Below are 26,472 nucleotides of genomic sequence, written 5' to 3'. Positions count from 1 at the left end.
CTGAGATTGAAAAATTCAATGTCCACGCCAACTTGTCAGCTTCCAATTTGTATTTGGTCTCTCCGTACCAATGGAAAAGGTCAAGGACAGAGTGTGGGAGTGGGAAGGAGAGATAAAGTGACATGTAATTAGAATTTCAGGATTGCCATTGTGGACAGAGTGTGGGTGATCTGCAGAAGGGTCGCCTAGTCTACAGATGGTTTTACTGATGTACAGGAAGCCACATTGAGAGTATGAAGGCTGGAGGATATGCACATGAATCTCTGCCTCACCTGGAAGTGTCCTTTGCCATATGAATGTAATCCTTTTCACAAAACAAAAGGGTAGAGACTATTAACTACAGTGAGTTTGAAACAGCTACTTCCCCTACCCTAGCACAGATGAATGAAGCAGGGAAGCAACCTCATGAATTGGTTCCTCCTATTTTTTCCATGCAAGGACACTGAATGCACATGACATGGCACTACACTGCCACCTGCAGTCAGGAACCAACACTACAACACTATCCATTCCCCATCACGAAGGTCCCAAAGCCCTCAACTTCTTTCTCTACAAGGATCCAACCCATTCCCCTCCACCAACACTCTCATCTGCCTGGTTGAACTTGTACATCTCCTGACAACTTTTCTTTTGATTCCTCTTATTTCCTACAAATTAAAGGTGTACTGTGGACGGGACTGGGACCATGGATTCTAGTCGCTATTACAAACCTTCCTTGGTATCATTACCCAACTCTTTTTCCAATACATTGCTGAATTGGTGAATGCATTGGTGAATCCAGTACAGCTTCTTGCACCCACTAACTTCCACCTTGCTCTGAAACTCACGTGGACTATTTCTAGCACTTTTCTCCCTTTCCATGATCTGTCTTCATCTAAACCTATCCACTGATTCATACGACTGTCTAATCTACACAATTTCTCACCATCTCCTGTAAGGATGCCATTCCTTTTTCCCAGTTTCTCTATCTCTATTACAAAGATCACAGAGTCATGAAGCAATGCGGCACTTATACAGGCCCTTCATATACACAAGGGAAGGCTAGAAATTGGGGAATGTGTTAATTCATAATGAGGCTTTGGTTTCCATATGAAGAGGATTTCATTCTTTGAATGAGTGGAGAGCGTGGGGTTCTATCTAGGGGATCTGCAGAACAATGGAGAGGAGAAGAGGCTGAATGGCTTTGTCCTGCTCTTATTTCCCACATATTTTGTACTTGTGGAAAACTCATGTCTGCTCTCAATATGACAGTTTTCATTCCTGGACATCTATTTCCAGGAAACGTAGCTTCACTTCTGTGGCTGATGGAGCCCTCTCTTGCATCCCCTCCATTTCTCAGACTTCTGGTCTCACACTTCATCCATCAGATTGAACAGGCAGAGTATCCTTAACCCGCACTTCAGTTTATCATCCCTTATCATTTCCGCCAGCTGCAACAGCATCCTATTATCAACTGCCTCTTCTTCACCCTGTCCCTTTCTGCTGCCCTGATGCCAAAACGTCGACAGATGCTGCTGCATCCACTGGGTTTTCCAACAGCTTGTACGTTACCACGTCCATTAAATGGTCTTTTAAATTAATTTTGAGAGTCAGTTATACAGCACAGAAACAGGCCCTTTGGCCCAAACTGTTCATGTTCAACAACCTGCTGGAGCAATCCTCTTGCATTTGTACAGGGCCCTGGTGAGACCACACCTGCAGTATTGTGTACAGTTTTGGTCTCCAGGGTTAAGGAAGGACATCCTGGCTGTTGAGGAAGTGCAGCGTAGATTCACAAGGTTAATTCCTGGGATGTCTGGACTGTCTTACGCAGAGAGGTTAGAGAGACTGGGCTTGTACACGCTGGAATTAAGGAGATTGAGAGGGGATCTGATAGAAACATATAAGATTATTAAGGAATTGGACAAGATAGAGGCAGGAAATATGTTCCAGATGCTGGGAGAGTCCAGTACCAGAGGGCATGGTTTGAGAATAAGGGGTAGGTCATTTAGGACAGAGTTAAGGAAAAACTTCTTCTCCCAGAGAGTTGTGGGGGTCTGGAATGCACTGCCTCGAAAGGTAGTGGAAGACAATTCTCTGGATGCTTTCAAGAAGGAGCTAGATAGGTATCTTATGGATAGGGGAATCAAGGGATATGGGGACAAGGCAGGAACCGGGTATTGATAGGAATTGATCAGCCATGATCTCAAAATGGCGGTGCAGGCTTGAAGGGCCGAATGGTCTACTTCTGCACCTATTGTCTGTTGTTAATCCCACATCCTCTAAACCAGGGGTTCCAACCTTTGTTATGTCATGGACCAAGCAAGGGGCCCATGGACCCCAGTTTGGGAACTCCTGCTTGAAACCTTTCCTAGCCTTGTGCCCTTCTTGGCAATTGAACTTATTGAACAAAAACAGAACCAGTCTTTAAAGCATCTTCTGTAAAAACTGTTGATGTTTTGGTGGGAGGCTTATTCAAATAAATCACCTTCCAGCTTGCCTCTTTCACCTCCTGCCACCTTCCTTCTCAGTCCTGCAGAAGTTCCTCAGCCTGAAGCGTTGCTGTTTATTCATTTCCATAGACACTGCCTGACCTGCTGAGCTCCTCTAGCATTTTGTGTGCGTTGTTTTGTCAATCAAATTGGCTTTTTGAAATAGTGGGAAATATGCAAGTAAAAACACACCAATACTGAAAAAAGAGCTCGTATTAATACCACTTTATATAAAAGACAAGCCAAATTAATAATTTGTAATTATCTTTTTACTCAGCTTAGCACAATATAGCGATATCCAGTATTAAGTGAGTTTATAAAATCATAAGGAGTCTGGATAAGATGGTCAAACATCATCTTTCCCCCAAGACTGAGGAGACAAAAGTTGAGGGCAGTGATACAAGAGAGAGACCTGATTGGGTAAGTTCTTTACATCGAGAGAAGCGAGTTCCAGTAATGAGTTGCCAAAGGAAGCAGTAAAGGTGAAAACAATTGCAATGTTTTGGAGGCATTTGGAAAGCTACATGGAGGGGAGAAGTTCAGAGGGTTGTAGGTTGAATATGAGAAACTGGGACTAATGGGGGGGGATGCTGATTGGCATGAACCAGTTGGTACGAAGGGCATGTACCCTTGCTGTTTGACTCTACTTTCTTCTGGCTTCAACAATCCCACCTCAGACACATCTTCCTCTCCAGCATTTTAAAGGTACCATTCCTACCAAATTGCCTGGTCAGCTCTTCCATTGACTCCTTCCCTGTTTACAGCACGTTGCCATGCAACACCTACCCTTCCACCTCTTTCTTTCCCACAGACCCAAGATCCAAACAGTCCTTTTAAATGAAGCAATGATTCATCTTCATTTCTTCCAACCCAGTCTACTGCAACCAGTGTTTGCAAGATGATCTTTTGCACTGGAGAAACCAGATATACATAGCTTTCCATGTGGTCTCAGGAGCAACCCTGAGATTCCTGTTGCTGACAGTTTAATCTTCCATCACACACCCACTCCAAGCTATCTGTCTGTGGCATCTTGCACTGTTATAACAAGGCCACAGCTTAAGGACAGCATTTTATCATCTTTCTTTGTCACACTGCATTCTCCAGACTCAAAAATTAAATTCTCCAACTTCTGTTCACTTGCTTTCTCTGCCTGCATCAAAAATGCCCACTTCTTCTATAAATTATTCACTTGTGATACTGACTCAGTTCTTTTTGCTCTCTTCTTTGGCACAGTTGGTCACGTCCAACAGCCCTGTATTTTGCAATATCATACACTCCTTTAGTTATATTATCACTTCTCAAATGCCACCATTAGTCCATTGACTACACTTATCCTGACTTCACTCTACTGCAGTTATTCCCTTTGTCACATCTGTCCCTTCCCCCCATTCTCTGCAGCTTAAAACCAATGTTTCTTTCTCTCTTCCCCAGTTCTGATGGAAGCTCTTCAACCTGAAATGTTAACAATCATTTCTTTCCAAAGATGTTACCTGACCTGCTGACAGCTTCCAGCATTTTCAGTTTTTATATCTTTAAGCCAAGCCTGGAGAAAAGGGACATACAATCTCCTCCACCAGCTCTTGAGCTTTCAGACTGCCCTGCAACCAGCTGTGTAGTTACCGACCCTTTTAGATGGAGTAAAACCAGAGATTCCAACATTCATTTAACATAGAAAATGACAGTGTGTGCGGTGCATTGAACGCCTTGCCAGGAGTGGTAGTGAAGGCAGATACATTATATGGTCATTTAAGAAATTCTTAGATAGGCATATAGATGATAGAAAAATGGAGGGCTACATAGGAAGGAAGGGTTAGATAATCTTAAAATAGATTATAAGGTCGGCACAACATTGAGGGCCAAAGAAGTTGTACTATATTGTAATGTTCTTTGATTCCCAGATTGTTATGCCTTCATTCTATTCCCCTTATTCTGGAATCGCTCTCTGGGGAAGAAAGTTCTCATATCAGCACTAAGAATTCAAATCATCTTAAAAAGCTCAATGAAATCATCCTTAACCTTCTTAATTAAGGATCTGCAAAACATGGCATCATTATTAAGCCACAAATGCCTGATCATTTACTTCACATTTGAAACTAAATATTACGCCACCAGCTCCACTTCCCCACCCCGCTGATCTCCAACCAACCCTGTGGTGACTATCTTGACTGATCTGATCTCCAAATTGCTTGATCTCACATGCCATTATGATGTATAACCCTCTATCCTCGGTCACATCCACTATGAACCAGAGTTCTTGAACCCTTGTATTTTCCACATCCCAACCTTTATTGCATAATATGCAAGGGGCGGACTATATAGGCCAAGAGATGCTGGGAAACTCATAACTTTATCCTTGATTCTGTTAAAGAGTATGTTAGGCTTTGGTTCAATAACCACCAGTGACATATTTCCCTAGGTATGTCATTGTTTAGCAATACTAAGTGTTATAGTCTCAGTTTCTGCTCATTTTTCCAAAAATAAAACCACTGATGTATAAACATCTACCATCAATAGTTTCTGCAGGAGGCAACACCCATTACGAAACATCATCAAACATCCGTCCTGCTGAAGGGTCTCGACCCGAAATATCAACTGTACTTTTTTTCATAGACGCTGCCTGGCCTGCTGAGTTCCTCCAGCATTTTGTGTGTGTTGTATCCATCATCAAAGAGCCCCACAATCCAGGACTTGCCACCTTCTCACAGCTTCCATCAGGCTGGAAGTATGAATGCCTGAAGTCCCACAGCACCAGGTTCAAGAACAGCTATATCCCTTCAACCATTTGACTCTTGAACCAACATGTACTACCCTAATCACTACAGTTTGCAACACTATGATCACTTTAGTCATTTTGCACCAGGATGAACTTGTTTTTGTTCTAAAACGTATATATAATCAGGGTATTGAGTATGGGAACTTGGACATTGTGCTGCAGTTGTACAAGTCGTTGGTAAAGCTGGACTTGGGACATTTGTGTAGAGTTTTGGTTACTCTGTTATAGGAAAGATGTGGTTAAACTGGAAAGAGTTCAGAAAGATGTTGCCAGAACTAGGCAGCCTGCTGTATAGGGAGGAGTTGCCCAGGCTAGGTCTTTATTCAAAGCTCAGTTGGAATGTAGAAGAAAAAAGGATGACTTTATAGAAATGTTTAAAATTATAAAGCATAGATAAGATGGACAGTAACAGTCATTTCCCCTTCGTTGGGAGTTAAAAACTAGAGGACATCAGAATCAGAATCAGGTTTAATATCACTAGCATGAGTCGTGAAATCTGTTAACATAATGACAGCAGTACAATGCAATACATAACAATATAGAAAAAAGTAAATCAATTACAGTAGGATATATATATAAAATACAATTAAAAATAACAGAAATAACAAAAAGAAGGTGAGGTAGTGTTCATGCGTTCAATGTCCATTTAGGAATTGGATGGCAGAGGGAAAGAAGCTGTTTCTGAATCGCTGAGTGTGTGTCTTCAGGCTTCTGTACCTCCTTACTGACAGTAACAATGAGAAGAGAACATGCCCTTGGTGATGGCAGTCCTTAATGATGGACACTGCCTTTCTGAGGTACCGCTCCTTAAAGACACCTTGGATACAACGGAGGCGAGTACCCAAGATGAAGCTGATTAATTTTTACAACTTTCTGTAGCTTCTTTTGATCCTGTGCTGTAGCCCTCCTCCCTTACCAGACAGTGATGTAGCCTGCCAGAATGCTCTCCACAGTACATCTGTAGAAATTTTTGAGTGTTTTAGGTGACCAGATCTCCTCAAACTCCAAATGAAATATAGCCACTGTCTTGCCTTCTTTATAGCTGCATCGATATGTTGGGACGAGGTTAGGTCCACAGAGATCTTGACACCCAGGAACTTGAAATTGCTCACTCTCACCACTTCTGAACCTTCTATGAGGATTGGTTTGTGTTCCCTCATCTTACACTTTCCGCAGTCCACAACCAGCTCTTTAATCTCAATGGCGTTGAGTACAAGATTTTTGCTGCGATAACACTCAACTAGCTGGTATAGCTCACTCCTGTATGCCCTCTCATTACCATCTCAGATTCTGCCAACAATGGTTGTATCATCAGCAAACTTATATATGGCTTTTGAGTTATGCTCAGCCACACAGTCATGGGTATAGAGAGATTAAAGCTGTGGGCTTAGCACACGTCCCTGAGATGCGCCACTATTTATCATCAGCAAGGAGATATTATTGCCAATCCACACAGATTGTGGTCTTCCGGTTAGTAAGTCAGGGATCCAACTGCAGAGGGAGCTACTGAGGCCCAGGTTCTGGAGCTTATCAATCAGGATTGTGGGATTGATGGTGTTGAACGCTGAGTTATAGTCAACGAACAGCATCCTGACAGTTACTTGTATTGTCCAGATGATCTAAGGCTGTGTGAGAGCCATTGAGGTTGGGTCTGCCATTGACCTGTTGTGGCAATAGGCAAATTGCAGTGAGTCCAGTATCCTTGCTGAGGCAGGAGTTGATTCTAGCCATGATCAACCTCTCAAAGTATTTCAATCACTGTAGAAGTGAGTACCACTGGACGATAGTCAATAAGGCAGCTCACACTTCTCTTCCTGGGCACTATATAATTGTTGCCCTTTTGAAGCAGGTGAGAACTTCCAACTGGAGCAGTGAGAGGTTGAAAATGTCTTCCAATAATACTCCGCCAGTTGGTTGGCACAGGTTTTTAGAACCTTACCAGGTACTCCATTGGGGCTTGCTGCCTCGTGAGGGTTCACCCTCCTGAAAGACAGCCTTACATCAGCCTCTGAGACAGAGATCACAGGGTCATAGGGTGTGGCAGGGATTTTCACAGCTGTAATTGTATTCTCCCTTTCAAAGTGGACATAAAAGGTGTTAGTTTGTCTGGTAGTGAAGCATTGCTGCCATTCGCACTAATGGGTTTCGTTTTGTAGAAAGTAATGTCCTGCAAACCCTGCCAGAGTTGACATGCATCAGATACCGCCTCCGACCTCGCTCGGAATTGTTACTTCACTCTTGAAATAGCAAGTCATACCTGGATTTCAAGTACAGACCTAGGATGCTAGACTTAAATACTACAGATCTAGCCCTGAGCAGACGATGAACCTCCTGGTTCTCCACTGCTTTTGGTTTGAGAATGTACAGCAAGTTTTCATAGGCACACACTCATCCACGCAGCTTTTAATGAAGTCTGTGACAACTGTAGCATATGCATCCAGATTCAAAGATGAATTTCTGAATACAGTCCAGTCCACCGAATCATAGCCATACTGTAATCACTTCTGTGCTTCCCTGGTCCAAACCTTCTTGGTCCTCACTACTGGTGCTGTAATCTTCAGTCTCTGCCTATATTCAGGGAGTAGAAGTACAGCCAGGTGATCAGACTTTCCAAAGATAGCACGGAAAGTGCTCGAGGGTGGTGTAACAGTGGTCCAGTGTGTTGGTTCCTCTGGTACTACAAGCGATTTGTTGATGATAATTATTTAGTGATTTTTTCAAGCTGGCCTGGTTAAAATCCCCCAATATGATGGTAAAGGTGCCAGGGTGTACTGTTTAGGGGCAGAAGAGAAAGACTTAAAAGGGATCTGAGGGGCAACTTCTTCAAGCAGAAGATGGTAAGTATACTGGATGAGCTATCAGAGGAAGAGGTTAAAGCAGGTTCAATAGTATAATTTGAGAAGCTCTTGGATAGGGACATAGAAGGGCAAGGCATAGAGGATATATGAGCCAAACACATGAATATGGGACTCAAGATCAGTAGGATATGGTGATGGACTTCAGGGAGACCAAGCTTGCACAGCTCCCTGTTACTATTGGTGGTGAGAATGGGGATATGGTGAGGACCTACGTACCTGGGGATGCACATAGAGGACAGACTTGAGTGGAACACCAACAGAGGCTGTGTACAAGAAGGGCCAGAGTTGCATCTCCTTCACAAGTTCTAACAGTCTATATTGCCAGTACAATTTTCTATACAGTGGTGTGCTGGGGCAAAGGCATCAACACAGGTGATGCCAACAGGCTCAACAAACTGATTAAAAAGGCTGGCTCTGTTATAGGAATCACACTGGAGGCTGTAGTAGGACAAAGGACAAGACTGTTTGAGGTAACTTACTTCTATTCTTTCTTGCGTCTCTTTCAGTATTTGTATATCTGTGCACTTGTGACACTGTAATCTCCTTATGAATAAAGAATTTCTCTATCTAGCTGGGTGAGCAATGTGGTCAGCATGATTTGTTGGGTCGAAGGGCCTGTATCTGTGCTGTGGTGCTCTCTGACTATGACTCTAATTTATGTTTATGATTTGCTTGTGAATGCTGTATGTTTGCGATGCTGCTGCAAGTATTGTCATTGTACCTGTGCATACATGTATTTGTGCACCTGACAATGACCATAAAGGAAAATGAGGCTGCAGTTGGAATGAGAAATTCAATGCCCGTATTCCCAGTACAATGCTGAATTGTTTCCTTGGTGAACACACTTGGAAAGTGACTTTCTGAATATCTGCTGACCTGGTTTGCATAACGTTTGGGCAGTTTCTTCTTTGCCACCTCAACTTCCATTTCCTCTTTCTCATCGGACTTCTCCCCACTGTCCTCACCTCCAGTCCAGTCATCTTCCGCCAGACGCCTTGCGTGATTAACGTAGTTCAACCGTTGCCTTTGATCCAGAAAAGAGCAAATGAATATGAAGTTGCTGCAGTGAAAAGCTTAAGTACAACGCAAGAGGGAAATGACTTGCATTTATTTAAGCAAGTTAACAACCTTAGAACAATCCAAAGCCCCATTTTTGTTACCACTGTTGCAATAAGGGAAATACAGTAATTAATTCTGCACAGCAAGCTCCCACCATAAGATAATAACACTAGACAAGACAGATTTTGCTTCCTGAATACTTTTAGATATATCTTTTGGATCTTGGGCTGCTGGTTATGAACATCACCATGAAATTTCCCCATCACATACCATTTTTTTGAAATCACCTACTCTTGCTATTTCAATTCATGATTCATGTTGGAATAACTGATGCCAAGATTAAGGAAGGCATTTTTGTTGGTCCCCAAATAAAACAGGTCATCAATGACAGGCAGTTCAAAGAACTTCTAGTGGGCCCAGAGAAAATCACATGCAAGGCATTCAAAGACTTTGTTGAAAATTTTCTTGGCAACAAAAGAGCACCAAACTACGTGCAGCTGGCTGATGACGTGCTTCGAGCAAAAAAAAACACAAACCATGAAGTGCACTGTGTCACTAAAGATTCATTTTCTGCATTTCCATTTAGACTTCTTCCCTGCAAATCTTGGCGCTGTCAATGACAAGCACGGTGAAAAGTTTCACTAGGACTTTGCAGTCATGGAGAAACGGTATCACAGCAATTGGAATCCATCAATGCTGGCTGATTATTTTTGGACACTTAAACGAGAAACCTCTGACACTGAATGCAAATGAAAATCATCAACAAAATATTTTTAGCTTAGTTGAATTATTGCAAAGTGTCAGCACTGTTATGCAGTTAAATGCATTATGTTCAATAAAAGTTAATTTCTTGTTTCTCCAAATTCCTACATAATACAAGTAGTCTGAAATTATATTTGAGTTCAGCTTCAAGTTGTCTAACATAAACAAAAAAAATTCCAAGGAAGCAACACTTCCGAAAAAAAATTATTGTCCAGTGTAACCAAAGCACGTTTTCAGTTAAAGAAAACATACTGAGCAGAAAGTGACATTAAATTCAATTGCCTTTGTAATAAAAACAGAGAATGTCTGAAATGATACAGGGCTCAGCTACTGTCTTTGGCAAGACCAGCAAAGTTAACAACCCAGGTCAATGCTTTGCATTAGAACAGGAAAAGACTGATGGCAGAAACATATCAAATAGGAGGCTGTATAGGCCATTGAGCTTGCTCTATCAAAGGCCAGTCAGGATACAATGCAAGGAATACTGGTGCAAGGCAAATGCTGATTTGATCCAAATTTATCCTCAGTGCTTACACACACAAGTTGGAAAGTAGTGGCTTTATGCCCCATTCTGGAGATTAATTGCAGTCAGTGACAAACCAAGGGAATCTTGTACTACCACCCTTAAATATTACCAAACCACAGGAGGTACATCTATACACATCAGGAAGTGGACTGGGTATGTGGATGTTTATGTGCACTCATATTTTTCCCTTCCTTTCTTTCTCCTCCTCCCTCCCAAATCAAATCACACTGCTCCCTGACAGCTACTAAACTCCAAGACATAAAAATCATCTCTGAAGCCTGAGCACCACACTCTATAGTGACTATCCAGGTTTCCTCCAAGGGCTCCAATTTCCTCCCATTTACATGCAGATTGATTAGTAGGTTAACTGGGCACAGTAAATCCCCACTGATTCGTAAGTGAGTGTTAGAATCTGGGAGGAGTTGATACAAGTGTGGGAATCAGTGAAGGAGTCGTGTAAATGGGTGGCTGATGATGGAAGGCCAGAGGGCCTGGTTCCGTACAGTACGACTCCAGTTTGTTGGAGGTTGGGTCTTCTTACACTTTTCCTCCAGTCATCTGCAAAAGCCAAACTACTGCTGGGACCTGTTCTGGTGAACATCAGCTCTCTCTGATCCAGCACCTCATCAGAGCGGAATGGAGCAAGGGATGGGTGAGAAGTAACGCCAGCAGTTCGACATATAAGCTATCAGATACCAAACTTACAAAATAAAAATCGAGCACTGCATTTCCAGCATTATTCATTGGGATTTAGTGCAGAATCGACCCTTCCAGTACTTCAAGGTGCACCGCCCAGAAATCCCCTGATTTAATTTTAGCCTGATCAGGGGACAATTTACAATGACCAAGTAACCAAATGGTACGTCTTTGGACTGTGGGAGGAAACCAGAGCACCTGGAGGGCACTCACACAGTCACCGGGAGAAGTACAAACTCCTTACAGACAGCAGCGGAAGTTGAACCCCGGTTGGTTGTATTGTAAAGTGTTGTGCTAACCACAGTGCTATTATGCACCCCTCTGCAGGAGAGAAAATGGAATATCAAATTCACAATCCACAAAGTTTGCAGAGTTAGTATATATTTCCCCCACAAGTCATCATAACAAGAAGCACTTTCACAACAGCCTAAAGTGCAGATAATCCATTTTGGGAAGTGAGAGCTCAAAAACAAACTATCTGAAACTGTACTTGCCAGAGTTTAGAAGAATGAGGGGAGATCTCATTGAAACCTACTGCATATTGATAGGGTAGACAGAGTGGACACGGAGAAGATGTCTCCAATAGGAGATAGTCTAGGATTTGATGAAATAGCCGCAGAACAGATGTACATCTCTTTAGAGGTGGAATTTTGTTCAGCCACAGCATGGTGAACCTGTGGAATTTATTGCCACAGACAGTTGTGGAGACCAGATCATTGGGTTTGTTTGTTTGTTTATTTATTTAGAGATACTGCATGAAACAGGCCCTTCCAGCCCAATGAGCCATACTGCCCAACAACTCATCTTTTTAATTCTAGCCTGATCATAGGACAATTTACAATGACCAATTAACCTACTGACCGGTACTTCTTTGGACTGGTGGAGGAAACCACAGCACCCAGAGGAAACCCAGGCAGTTGTGGGGAGAACCTTACAGACGGCGCTGGAATTAAACTCCAATTTCCCAAGCTATAATTGCGTTGCACTAACTACTACGCTACTGTGGCACCCCAAAAAAAGCAGAATTTGATAGGTTCTTGATCAGGAAGGGCATCAAAGGTTATGGAAAGAAGGCAGACGAACGGTGTTGAGAGGGGGGGAAAAATCGGCCCCCAGATCAAATGGCAGAACAGACTGGATGAGCCAAAATGCCTAATTCTGCTCCAATGTCTAATGATCTTATGTCCAATGTCTACCATTATTAACGATTCAGTTGTGTTTTCTGACTTACGATTTTTGGATTTCCAGAAGTTTTCGCCTGCGCTGGGCCTGCTCCTGGGCATTGTATTTGACCTTATACTGGGCAAGGCGGGGATGTGGTGCTGCGATGCTGTTTGGATCATGAGAGACGGTGAAGCTAACTGACAATGCCCGACTTAGTTCCTCCATAACAGCGTCTGCAATAAGAACAAAATCATTTTCAGGAACGGTTCTCCCCAGTGGCGCTAACAATAATTACCCCTCAATCAACATCAATGCATAGATTAGATGCCATTTATCTTTCCAATGTTGCTTGTAACGACAAATTTGCTGACCTTAAACGTCCAAAAAGTACTTCACTACTCCACAGCACATTCAAAGGGCAGCAGAAGCACTAATAGAAATTAAGTCTTTAAATGCAAGCTACATACCCAGTCAAATACAAGTGTATTGGGACTGAAAAGATATAGAAATCTGAAATAAAAACAGAAAATGCTGGAAACACTCTGCAGCTTGGGCGGCATCTGTGGAGCTGGAAAGTGAGTTAACGCTTCATATCTGACAGCCTGTGACAAAAGATGTCAAAATATTGACTATTTCTGTTTCCACAGACGTCGCTGGCCTGTTGAGTATGTTCACCAGTATGCTGGGGTCCGGGGATGGCAAGATCAATTTCCCTAATGTTTCAGTGGGGAGAAGTTGATGTGGCTTTGATGCAGAGGAAGGGACCGATGCCGAGTGAGGCAAGGAGATTGATTCATCAGGCCACAAATGACCCCAGCCCGCAACTCTGGACAATGCCAAGGAGCCATATCACCAAAGGGCCAACCGGCTGGGAAACAGCACCACAGCCTTGGGATTTTATCCCAGACTAGTAAATTCACTCGGAATGTGAGAGTGCAAATCAGATCATTCACGTAGCATGACTGTACCTGGGTAAAAGCTCTGGACCTCCTCGACCCCCTGTCCGCCTCCTTCTTTCCCCTCCCCCTCCTTTCCCTCGAGCCTTCCAACCGGCCCCGATCCTAACCCAAGATACGATATCACCCCTGCGTCTCCCCAAAACAAAATCCAGTCCCCGGTCTCTACCTCCCCCCCGCCCCCCCGGCCGCCGCTCCCTCGGTTCCTCTCACCTCACGCTGTCCGCTCCAAACTGAAGCCGGTGGCCAACCAGCAGCCCACTCCAAGTTCAACCCTTGCAGAAACCGGCCAACTAGCAACTTGCCCTGTAAAACATTCCTTTCGATGTTAAAAGGGACTGATTCCTTCAGTTAAGATATTTTTTTTTTTAAATGTCACTCTGCCATGTTCAGCCAGAAATGCCATCTCCTGAGATCTCAACGACAGACTTCATCCAATTCAAATTCGTGATATTAAGATACAGCCATGAGCACTGGACGCAACCAATGTCAAAGCGGCAGCGCTGCCGTCTCGTAGTTGCAACACTGACATCTACCTGACAATGTGATAAATTGTCCAGAAATGTTCTCGTCACAAAAAGCAGGACAAAATAACAACCCCGCCAATTCTAGTTTCAGAAAGTGCTGGGGGAACTCGAGATGAAGAGTCTCAACCCGAAACGGCGACTGTTCATTTCCCTCCATAGATGCTACCGAACCTCAGGAGTGTCTCCTGGTTTATTTTTGTTCCAGGATTATGAGGGGTATCGACCCACAATTTCGACTCTATTACTTCTAATGGATGCTGCCTAACTTGCTGAGTTCCTCCAGCATTTTGTTTGTTATTCTGCATTTCCGGCATCGGTAGAATCTCGTGTTTGAGTTTCAAGAGAGGGCAGCCAACAAAAAACAGGTGAGTTGAGAGAGTGCGGGAAGGAGGGACCCGGTGGATGGACAGGGTACAGGGCAACTGGGGATCCGCTGGAGATCGGGAAGTGCCGGAACGCAGGCCCCGGCAAGTGGCCAGAGAATGCTGGAACTGGGATCTGGCAAGTGGTTAGGGTTGTGGAAATCAGGGTGAGCGGAAGGGTGTGGGAAGTTGGGATCTGAAGAGTGGAAGTGGTGAAACCATCACCTGGTGTGCCAGATGCTGAACCATCTACCGTCCAAACAAACAGCAGATTATGCGAGTTTTTAAAAAACCATGTGTAAGCTTGGTTTGGCAAGCTGAAGCAGACCAGATGAAACTTACATGTTATAAACATGAACGGTTGACTGCCAAATTAATTTACAGCCTTGTTGTTATTGCTAATGAACTTGCTGCTTTCAGTTTTTTTGTTACCTATGGAAAGTCCGTGAAACTTGGCAACTTCTCAGCAAATGAAGAAGTCCAATCTGTCACACAGTAGAATACCTAAATATCAAAGTTCAAGTAAATTTATTATCAAAGTACATACATGTCACCATGTACGACCCAGAGATTCCTTTTCTTGCAGGCATACTCAATAAATCAAATAACCATAATAGAATCAATGAAAGACTGCATCAACAGGGTGGAGAACCCAACTTGCAAGACAACAAACTGTGAAAATACAAAAAGAAAGAAAATAATAAATAACAACAAATAGATAAGCGATATATATTGAGAACATGAGATGAAGAGTCCTCGAAAGTGAGTCCATAGGTTGTGAGAACAGTGATGAGGCAAGTGAAATCATCCCCTCCTGTTCAAGAGCCTGATGGTTGAGGGGTAAATAACTGTCATGTGCTGATCAGTGGCAAGTAAATGTTACAGTTGATCCCGTATCTACCATTTCCACTGGTAGCTCCTTTATGTTCACACCAATAAGTGGAGTTCCCCTTAAATACTGCACCTTTCACCTTAAACCTATGACCTCTAGTTCTAGTTTCACCCAACCTCACTGAAAAAAGCCCACTTGAATTAACCCCATCTATACCCTTCAATTCTGTATTCCTGTATCAAACCTACCCCTCATTCTACCTCATTTTACAATTTTACCCTATTAATAATATAAACTAAATTTGTTGAGATTCCAATGGCATCTTTATCCTTGTTGAAGAATGGTTTGAAATACTCATGTCATCTGCCTCTTTCTGATGCTGTAACAAGGAAAATTAATGGACAAAATATCTCATTGCCTCAATTTGAAAAATCAAGTTAGATTATTCACTGACTCTCTTCCATGTGCAAGGATAGATAATTCAACAGCAGAATGCCTCACTTTAAAGCCATTCTCACCTACCCACCACATTTTGTAGCAGCACTTTTACTGTCTAAAGTTGCAACTTATAATCAAGTAGCTTTAAAGTCTTTTTTTAAACTCAGAACTACTGTTCAAATCAGATATTTGAATACAACTAAGTTTTTTTTGGCTGCATAGTTGACGCCCTACCTAGAGACTTTGGGGAAATGCCATATGAACATCTGCAACATTTTTAATAACTTGTTTTCATTTAAATTGAGCTGAACTGTGAATAAGTTTCATCATCTTCAAAATAAGCTGTTAGCAAAGCCATAATGCATTGCTTAACTCCAGCACTCTACTCTCTCCTGTGTGCCTTACCCCCTGTGAATGCACTATTCTCCAGACCAATCCTAAAATTACCATCAAACCCACAGACAAGGGGGATGCTGTTGTAGCATGGCAGACTGACCTCCACCTTTAAGAGCCAGGTGGCAACTCTCAGACAAGTCATAACTACCCCTTGAAAAGGACCCTATTGCGGACTGTCAGTAAACTGACTCCAACACCATCACTGACCTCTGGGGAACTCCCATCCACTGCCACCAAACTCATTCCTCACTTTCCCCACACTGCTTGCTTCTATATCCTACCCAAGATCCACAAACCTGACTGTTCGGGTAGACCCATTGTGTCTGCCTGCTCCTACACCACTGAACAAACGTCCTCGTACATCAACTCCATTTAATCCCCCTTGTTTCAGTCGCTTCCCACCTACACTCATGACACTTATTATGCTCTTGATTTTCTCACTAACTTCCAATTCCCTGGCCCTGAGCATCTCATTTTCACCATGGATGTCCTGGCCCTGAGCATCTCATTTTCACCATGGATGTCTAGTCCCTATACATTTCTATCATTTCTTGAAGGCCTTAAAGTACTTCGCTTCTTTACAACCAGTACCCTCCTGTTGAGCAGAACTGGTCCTCGCCCTCAATAATTTTTCCTTTGGCTCTTCCCACTTTCTCAAGACTCTAGGGGTAGCTATGGCCACCTGCAAGGCTATGTAGAATAGTCTATGTTCCACGTCTTCCCTGGTAATACTCAACTCTTCTTCTGCTATATTGGTGCTGCTTCACACACCTTGGTCAATTTTGTCAACATTGGCGCCAACTTTCACCCTGCCCTTAAATTTATCTGCATTTCTGACACCTCCCTCCCCTTTCTCAACCTCTGTCTCCATCAACCAATAGTTTTTATAATCCGATTCCCAGTTATTTTGACTTCATCTCTTTCCACCCTATTCCCTGTAAAAATGCTATTCCTTTTCTTAGTTTCTTCCTCTCCACCGCATACATTCCCAGGATGCTGCTTTCCTTTCCAGGACATGAGATGTCCTCCTCCTCCAAAGAATGGGGCTTCCCTTGCTCTACCCTTTGACTTCCCCTTATCCTTACCCACCAGCCTATGAGCCTCTGCATCCAACACATCATTCTCCTTCTAGGTGAGGCAACACTTCACCTGCAAATCTGCTGGGGTCATCTATTTTCTCTGGAACTCCTGATGCAGCCTCCTGTACATTGGGGAGACATTGTCGAAGTTCTCCGTCAAAAGTGTGACTTCCAGGCTGCCAAACATTTTAATTCCGATTCCCATTTCAACATGTCATTCCAAGGCCTACACTTGCACAAAGATGAGGCCACCCTCAGAGTGGAGGAACACCTCATTCCACCTGGATAGCCCCCAACCTGAAGGCATGAATATCAATTTCTTCTGGTTTAAAAAAAATTGTCTCCCTCACTTCCTCTTCCATTCCCCACTCTGGCCCTTTACCTCTAGGTCTCCTCCTCCTCCTCCTATGATGCCCTCTATCAGATTCCTTCCTCTCCAGCCATTTACCTTCTCTACCCACCTGACTTCACCTATCAGATAGCTATCCCCCTTCCTCTCTCCTCACTTTTTTTTTTAAACTGTCATCTTCCCTCATCCAAACCAGTCCCAAAGTAGTGTCTTGGCCTGAAACTGTTAATTCATTTCCACTGATGCCACCTGACCTGTTCCTCCAGTATTTTGGGTTGCTTTGCATTTCTAGCGTCTGCAAAATTTGTTCATGATTGATTTATTCATGAAAGTCCAGTGCCTTATGGCCAAGTAAACGGTGAAAGTTAAGGCAAATTGAGTTAGCTTCCACGTACCAGTTGCCCTCATTCTTCTAAATGGCACACAGGAGTGTAAAGTGTCAATTAGTAGGAATTCAGTCATTGTGCTGTATTCAGTCCCCTATGAAATCCCAAATATTATTACCAAAATGATCATCTAATAATCAATTACATCTGACACATTAAAGATAGTCACAACCCTATATTAAAAATTATGGCAAAACCCAGATTACTAACTTCAATGCTTTGAGGCACAACAGATATTTTCAAAAGGACACCACTCAAAGGAAGTACCATATACAAGATCTTGTGCAAACAGCTCTGTGAAGATTATAGATGCAGATACAAATTGTTTCAGCAGCACAAGTCATGTAGATGAAAGACAAAACAAGCTCCTGAGAATGGCAGAGATGCTTAGTTGAAGCAGCAGCAGTCATCTTTATTCCTGAAGTATTGACAAATCTGTTTATTTGTTGAAGTTATGACCAAATCTAACATTAACTGGAATATATGGATGCAAGAAGCAACTTGATGGGAAGGATCTTTTGGGGAAACATCCAAAGTGGAGGCAATCAATCCCCAATGCCATTAGGCTTTACAATTCTACCGCCAGGACTTAAGAACTTTTTAAAAGCTATTATTAATGCTTTTTGAGATAGTGATTTAGATGCATATCATATTTTTTACTGAGCTAAGTATTGTATGTAATTAGTTTTGCTACAACAAGTGTATGGGACATTGGAAAAAAAGTTGAATTTCCCCATGGGGATGAATAAAGTATCTATCTATCTATCTGGACAGATGAAAATATATACATTAGACTTTGATCTGGGATAGGGGGTCTTAAAATCAAAAAATTAATAATCAAATCAGTTTAAACATCAACAAAATAAAACTGAATTATTCAGCTTAAGGACCACTGAGAGCAAGTAAGAACTGAAAGACTGGATCATCATAAAGACATTGACTACCTCCCAGATTAGAGGAAATTCAAGCATTTCGTGCACCAAATTGAATCCAAGTACTTATGGAGCAGCTTCAGACACGAGGAAATCCAATGTTTTCTCAGTTGGGACTGTGGGGAGCAGCAGTATCTTGATTTTTTGATTGTTTAAGTTTGATATTACATGTTAAATTTTGTATTGGCACCAGCCCATCCAAGGTACTAAAGTAACTGTACTAAGTGCAATTAATTAATACTAGTGTTCTTGGAACATTATTGTGCAAATCTAGGAAAGCTGGAAACTGCAAGCATTCCTCAAGTTTGGAAACTATAATCATGAACTAACATTCCTGACATGGCAAACATTAAATTGTAAATCAATGTTGAATGTTAAACAGTACAGCTCTGCTTAATTTTGCTTTCTGGCATAGGTTCCAAAATTCAGCTGACTAGACCCACATTAATTTGCATTTCATTAGAAGTGAATGGAATAGCACATGAACTGGTGCTCCAATAAGGGAAAATGTCATTTTTGAATGTATTAACCTTAAGGTTGATCCATTTCAATCCTTAAAGGCTGGACTGAATCTGAAACACTTGAGAACAAATAATACTTAGTAATTGATGGTACCAAGTGATAAACAAAAGCAACTTTTGGTTAGAATCAACAAAAGCATTCACTCTTCATTTTCCTTCCAAAAAGTGTGCCGAGTAGGGATTTAAACAAAAATCCAAAAACTGATTAATAAGATAGCCCTATTGATCCAAGACAAAAAGATTGAGCAATTGAAATAGCTTCATGACTGTAAATGAATTTAAATGTATTTTATTGAATTTCTGTACAAAACTAACAAGTCCATACTGCAAAGTAATTGACATATATACACATATACACGTCAGGATCTCTTCAAGTAAGAAACGTGGTCAAAGGAACATGGAGCTTAGTTTTCATCTCCTGATGCAGCTTCATCTGAAGATTCTGCAGACAAAGGACGTGCCCTGGTTGAAATAAAATAAAAAGTGGTCAAAACATTTTAATATCAGCTCCAAGGATTTTCAAATTACCCAATGGCAAATGTTACCCAACTTATTTATGGAAGATATATTGGTAGGATGGCTTTCTACATCCCTGAAAGGTACAATGGCAACCAACAATCCCTTTACAATAGTAGACAAAGAGAATGCCATCTTTAAAAATACAATACCTAGAGGGACATTTTGGAGTACAATACTCAATTCACTCAAAGCACAGATGCAAGTGCTACATCAATAACCATTGCACAAAGCCATGAAGGTATGCTCAAGCTGTAATTAAAAGAATGTTTAATTTACCTCCTTGGAGCATTCTTTTTTTCAGTCTTGCTGCTGGTTGGCTCATCATCTGAGGGAACTGCATTTTCTTTCTCTACATCTTTCTTTGGACCACCAAAAAATTCTCCAATCCCTTTTTGCCATTTTGGGGTTGGTCTTGGACACACTGGATTTCCACCAGCATACTTATTTTCTGCTCAAAGCAAAACAAGAACTCAGCCAAACATCCCAACATACCAAGTCAGCAAGCACTCTTAGAAAACTGCAAACAGATGCGCAAAGATAACTACCCCAGCACTGGCATGAAAATTTAAATATTGAGCTTATCTTACATGGATTGTGGAACCAATTACAAAATAAACACCATAAAACTCATTTCTTGCATCTATAGGTTCTGGTTTATATAGCAAATTATTAATTTCAAATAGGAACCATGAAAATTCATCCTAAAGTATATAGTGATTATGTCAAAGATGTCAAAATTTCAAATTAGATATTGTTAATCTTATCTTTGAAAGCTTGCACATTTTATCATGCCAAACGGTCTTTGCTGAAAAATTTTACAATGTCACAAATGGGCACAGAAAGTAACACCACTTTATACTAGTTACTATAGACTACATGTTCACAAATCCCCAACATTGTCATACATTTTCTTGATCAGCTTTCCTTGGAAGATTCATGGCACACAAGCCAATTTCCAGGACTGTTCCAAGTACCGTAAATGTTCTGTCAGCACATACCCTTTTTCCCAGGAGATGTCAGAGAGATGTTTGCTGTACTGGTAGATCCGAGTGCCTTCCTTGGTGCTCTGGCAGCAATAGCTAGAGAAACAAAACTCATTTTCATTCTTAAAGCCAGATGGAGAAATTTGAAAATAAAAGCATAGTTAGGCCAAAACTTATTATGCCAGAATACAAACACCAAGTCTGATGACAACAAAGAAACCATTAAATATGCAACTTTTAGCAAAATTGCTTTTTTGGCCAAAGGATAAATCCTGGCTAACATTTAGTTTTATTAAACCATGTGGCGACAATACCATTAAGAACACAAGCACTTTGAATGAAAGGATGCTACCATTATTTGACAATGAATTAGAAGGAGACACTATAGTAAAGAAAATCTAACTCGAGAAGAATGATCTCTAAATACAATCAGTAAATAAATAAATGAAGTGTAGCTTGACCCAAAGTTTAGGGCTCATTCTGAGAAGGCAGCACAGAAACATGAGGACTGATAAAACTGCATATGCTGGCATTTGCAGCAGCAACATTCACCTCAGAATGAGACCAACCATAAAGGAATTTGAAAAAGTAGATTAAGCAAGTCACAATTAGGCTAGCTCACAATGCACACAGTAAAGGTAGAACATAATCTAGCAGAATCAGGAGAGACTCTTTCTTGTTTAAGCTGAGTTTTGGCCTGTAAATGTCAAAAGAATACAGGCCAGCAAGAGCCGATAATTTAGTCAATTTCCCCAGCCTGCTCAGCTCCTTATGTTGACATTGCCTAATCTACAGGGCTTCAGCAGTTCTAACCTGCACTTCCCAGCTTTAATACATCTAGTTTTTCAGCCCAGTTTTCATTAATAGTCTAACCTGAAATAACCTTGTTTTATCAATGCGACCAGATCTGCTGTAAAAGGATCCTCATGGCTTGCCTGCTTCCAATAACATCTTAGAACTTTGTACCTTAAAACTAAACAATTTCAAATCGCTTCTGCTATAATCAACTTTTACCCACAGATAAAAGTATATCTCCAAGGCTTTTTTTTACCCCAAGGCACCATAAACTGTGCATCAGCAACCAATTGTTTTGATATGTAATTACATATTAATTGACTGTAAATTTACTGGAAAAGTAAACATGTTTACTACATAATGTTTCCTCCATTTAATGGTCTTTAACCTGCTTGTGTAATTATTCCTCACTCAATAGATGCTGCCTAATGTGCATTTTCACCATATGCAACATTTGTGGCCATACCATTAAACTTTAGTTGGGTATTGTTATCAAAGAAAAGAAAAAGAATGAGCAAGGTCCTAAAGTATGACAAAATCGAAACAGATTGGGCATTGTAATGGAAGCTATAAAATTACAATGAAGTAAAACATTGTAGAGTCAAACTTGATAACATTTCAATTAGTTCAGTATACTGCATCTTACTATCGTGCAGGGTTCAATAGCTAAGGCGCTACAGATTAACTGCAACGCAATACATCTTACACAAGCCACATTAATTTTACTGCCACAAGATCATTGTTCAAATACAGCTGCCACAATAAAATCGTAACACAATATTCCTACTTTGATTTGATTAACCCAGTACATTTTAACTGTATGCGTTTAGTACTTGAGAATGACACCAGCAGGAAAATTAGCCCTTAATGTAACACTTGAGTACAACTCCGGCCCGAGCTTGCACTGATACAACTTCATGCCAAATTTGTTTGGCAAACATCAACAGCTGCTGAAAAATCAACTACTTGGTGAAAGATTCTTCCCAGTCGGCCCAAACTTGTCCGACAGCGCAATTAGATGCCCCCAAGAACAGTAGGTGCCGAGGGATGTACTGAAGCCTGGTCTTGAGGATCCTGCTGCCACTGGACCTTCTGCCGGTAAAGAGGTTCTTCTGCAGCTGTACAGGGCCCTGGTGAGACCACACCTGGAGTATTGTGTGCAGTTTTGGTCTCCAAATTTGAGGAAGGACATTCTTGCTATTGAGAGAGTGCAGCGTAGGATCACGAGGTTAATTCACGGAATGGCGGGACTGTCATATGTTGAAAGATTGGAGCGACTGGGCTTGTATACACTGGAATTTAGAAGGATGAGAGGGGATCTGATTGTAACATATAAGATTATTAAGGGATTGGACACACTGGAGGCAGGAAGCATGTTCCCGCTGATAGGTGAGTCCAGAACTAGAGGCCACAGTTTAAGAATAAGGGGTAGGCCATTTAGAACAGAGATGCGGAAAAACTTTTCCACCCAGAGAGTGGTGGATATGTGGAATGCTCTGCCCCAGAAGGCAGTGGAGGCCAAGTCTCTGGATGCATTCAAGAGAGAGTTAGATAGAGCTCTTATAGATAGCGGGGTCAAGGGATATGGGGAGAGGGCAGGAACGGGGTACTGATTGTGTATGATCAGCCATGATCACAGTGAATGGCGGTGCTGGCTAGAAGGGCCGAATGGCCTACTCCTGCACCTACTGTCTATTGGACACTAAGGGGGCCAGATCCTGAGGTACCAGGAACACCGTTCTGGAGGGAACATGAATGGCCATGATAAACTGTGAAGACAACAAGCTGCAGACACTGGAACAGTATGTGTGTATGTGGGGGAGAAGGTCAATGGAAAGTCGACTTTTAGAGTGAACACTCGGCACCGGTACCGGAGTGGGGAGGCAGCCGGTATAAAGGCGCAAGCCTCATGGGGAAGACCAGAGCCGAGCGGTAGAATGGACGCCCATTGCACCCCTGTCAATGGCGATTGCAGCGACAATGCAGAGGCGGACATGGCCAGGAACCACAGCAATACCCCGGGGCTAATCGCAGTCGCCAGAGAAGCTCCCGCCAAAACCCGAGACGGACAAGAGCGCGAATGAGGAGGCAGCGGGCGTTTAGCAATTTATTACAGGGGAAGCGAGAATGCCAGGGCGGGCGGGTCGACGGGGAATAAAGCGCCAACAGCGCGCATCCCACCACCACCACCACCACCACAGACGCCAGCCGGACAATTCAACAACCCAGCCCGTTCACCCCCCTCCCTCTGCCCCCACACCCACCCGGCAGGGGACGGCGGCTCGTCGGCGCCTCCCGTTTCCAGTCTTACCCTTGCGGAAGGAGCCGGTGGAGACCGAGGGGCCGTCAGCCTTGGTGCGGACCATGTCGTCGCTGAGCTCGATGCGGCTCGGGTCGGGCGGGCCAGCTCGAGCGGTTTCGCGCCCCCCTTTTTAAAAGCGCCGCCAGTCTCGCGCCTTCGCCGGCTAAACCGCGAGCGCTGCCGCCATTGGCCGGCAGCCTGGCGCCCTGTCCTATCGCGCTGCCCGGCTTATTTTACCTTTACCTTACAACCAATCGGAGCGGTCGTCTCAACAACCATTCCGTTCCTACCCTTCCAATCAGAGATAAGTGTGTTCTGAGACCTGTGTGGCGGGAAAGCCGATTTGTGCTGCTATCTTGAATGAAACTCCTGAAAAGAATAATCGCCGGAAAGTATAGCTCATAAAAATCACAAGCAATGAAATATTGCATCAGTATGACATTAACATTGTTTCCATGGCATAAAAAGAACTTGAAGATTTCTTCAGCTAGCTGGCGCGTTGTTGAGATTGACAGTGATTTGCTCCAATGAATCGCTGCGTGTTTGGCGGGCTCTACAAATCGCTGTCGCTAACTTGGGATAATTAGGGAATTTGGGTTTTAAGGATGGATTTTTCGATGTTTTGTGCTTTTCTTTTTAAATGAATGATGTAATTTCAGCAAAGTGCAACATTCAATTACTCCGAATAATTTTTTTTTATGAACGCCAGTCCGAGAATATTACTGAATTCGAATAACCGTGTTTATATTGCTTGTGATATGCAGGAACATCAGACAAAGAAAGCATACAGGACAATTGGCGTGCTTTAAAAATCAATAAACTTATGAATAAGTTGTCAATGAAAACTTTTTTTAAACACGTAGATATCCTGAAACATTGACGAATCGCATTTTTGTCTGAAGAATGAAAATGGTTTAAACACTGGGAAGTTGCTCGGAGCAGTGATTGATTTTTGTCTGCAGGTACTGGAAATCCAGAATAACACACACAAAACGCTGGAGGAACTCAGCAGGTCAGACAGCATCTCTGGAAATGAATAAAAAATCAACCCTTCGGACTGAGATCCTTCTTCAGGACTGGAAAGGAAAGGGAAAGACAGCAGAGTAGTAAAAAGGTGAAAATTAAAAGAGGGGAAGGAGCACTAACTAGAAGGTAATAGGTGAAACACAACAGGTTTGCAAGTAAAGTGTTGCTTCACCTGGTAGGACTGTTTGGGGCCCTGAATGGAGGTAAGGGAAGAATTGAATGGGCAGGAGTAACATGTCTGTCACTTGCAGGGATGTGTGTCAGGAAAGAGATTAGTGGGAAGGGATAAATGGACAAGTGAATGATGGAGGAACAATCCCTGTGGAAAGCAGAGAGCAGGGTCAGGAGAGGTAAAGATGTGTTTTGTAGTGGGATCCCATTGAAGGTGACAGAGGTTGTGGAGAGTGATGTATTGGATGTGGAGCCTCATGGGGGGGGGGGGTAGGAGAGACAAGAGGACCTCTATCCCTGTTAAGGCAGTGGGAAGATGGGATGAGTGCTGATGTTCGGGAAATGGAGGAGATGCGGGTGAAGGCACCATCAACGGTGGAGGAAGAGAAACCCCGTTCTCTGAAGGAGGGCGTCTCTGAAGTCCTGGAAACAGATGTGGGGGAGATGAAGGAACTGAGAAAAGGAGTAGCTTTTTTTCCAGGAGACAGGGTGGCAGAGGTAAAGTCCAGAAAGCCGTGGGAATCAGTAAGTTTATAAAAGATATCAGTACACAGTTTGTCCCCTGAGATGGAGACAAATCGAGAAATGGGAGAGAAGTGTCAGAAATGGACCAATATAAGGGCAGGGGGGAAGTTGGAGGAAAAGTTAATTAAGCTGACAAGCTCAACATGGGTGCTTGAAGCAAAAGCAATGTAGCTAGGGAGTGTTACCAGGAACAGCTTGGAACATGGATCGTTCTATGTAGCCAATAAAAAGGCAGGCTTATTTATTTATTTCTGGGGCCCATGCCTACCCCTTATGTCTGGAGAAAGTATGAGGAGCCAAAGGAGAAATTGTTGAGAGTGAGGACCAGTTCTTCCAGACAGAGGAGGGAGGTGGTGGAGGGGAACTGGTTGGACCCTTTGTTGAGAAAGAAGCAGGGAGCTTTAAGGCTTTTGTGATGGGGAATAGAAGTGTGTATGGACTGAACATTGATGGTGAAGGTGAGGTTGTCGGGGCTGCCAGGGAATTGAAGGTTGCTGAGGAGATGGAGAGCACGAGAAATGTCACCGATGTAGGTGAGAAGGGACTGAACCAAGGGGGATAGAATGGAGTCGAGGTATGCAGACGCAAGTTCAGCGGGGCAGGAACAGGCAGAGACAACAGGCCCACCCAAACAGTCGGATTTGTGTTTTTTTGGAGGTAGAGAAGAGCAGTGTGTTTTAAGGGAACCATGAGTTTGGTGGCAGTGGATGGGAGTTCTCCAGAGTTGATGAGGTCAGTGATAGTGTCAGAGACAATTTTCTGATGGTCCAGAATGGGGTCCTCTACAAGAGATAGTTATGAGGTGTCTGACAGTTGTCATCTGGCCTCAGCAAGGTAGTGGTCAGTCAGCCACACTGCAACAGCAACCCCTTCGTCTGCGGGTTTGACGGTAAGGTTGGGATTGGTGCGGAGAGAGTGGAGGGCAGGGTGTTCAGAGTGGGTAAAGTTCCACGAGGAGAGAGGACTGCCGAATGATGTCTCGTCAGCAATTGGAGGTGAAAAGATCCAGAGCAGTTGGAGAACCGGAGGGTGCTGTCTGAGATGAGGAGGAGGGTTGGAGACGG

General features: G+C 42.8%; 2 protein-coding genes across 3 annotated transcripts in view; both read right to left on the bottom strand.

Annotated features, from left to right (window-relative positions):
• The window catches only part of snupn (snurportin 1), a 41,740-nt gene extending 28,049 nt beyond the window's left edge, over window positions 1-13,691 (bottom strand). The window contains exons 1-3 of one of the 2 annotated variants that reach the window (XM_073024934.1): window positions 13,479-13,691; window positions 12,377-12,542; window positions 8,979-9,126 (exon numbers count right to left, since the gene is read on the bottom strand). In XM_073024934.1, the coding sequence (XP_072881035.1) occupies window positions 8,979-9,126; window positions 12,377-12,534 (306 nt within the window). In that variant the 5' untranslated portion in view covers window positions 12,535-12,542; window positions 13,479-13,691. Of the gene's footprint in view, window positions 1-8,978; window positions 9,127-12,376; window positions 12,543-13,277; window positions 13,394-13,478 lie in introns of those variants that run through there. The other variant, XM_073024932.1, reaches the window with a different exon arrangement.
• Window positions 13,692-19,360: 5,669 nt separating this feature from the next.
• pclaf (PCNA clamp associated factor) lies at window positions 19,361-23,850 on the bottom strand. The gene is made up of 4 exons (XM_073024931.1): window positions 23,696-23,850; window positions 20,605-20,685; window positions 19,883-20,054; window positions 19,361-19,549 (listed from the first exon to the last, which is right to left on the bottom strand). Exons 1-4 carry the CDS (start codon window positions 23,748-23,750, stop codon window positions 19,492-19,494), a joined length of 366 nt encoding a protein of 121 aa, XP_072881032.1. The 5' UTR covers window positions 23,751-23,850; the 3' UTR covers window positions 19,361-19,491.
• Window positions 23,851-26,472: the final 2,622 nt, after the last annotated feature.

Source organism: Hemitrygon akajei, chromosome 21, assembly GCF_048418815.1.
Source record: "Hemitrygon akajei chromosome 21, sHemAka1.3, whole genome shotgun sequence".
NCBI classification, from domain to species: domain Eukaryota; kingdom Metazoa; phylum Chordata; class Chondrichthyes; order Myliobatiformes; family Dasyatidae; genus Hemitrygon; species Hemitrygon akajei.
The sequence above is the reverse complement of the archived record's forward strand: the minus strand, read 5'-3'. Positions and strand labels throughout refer to the sequence as shown.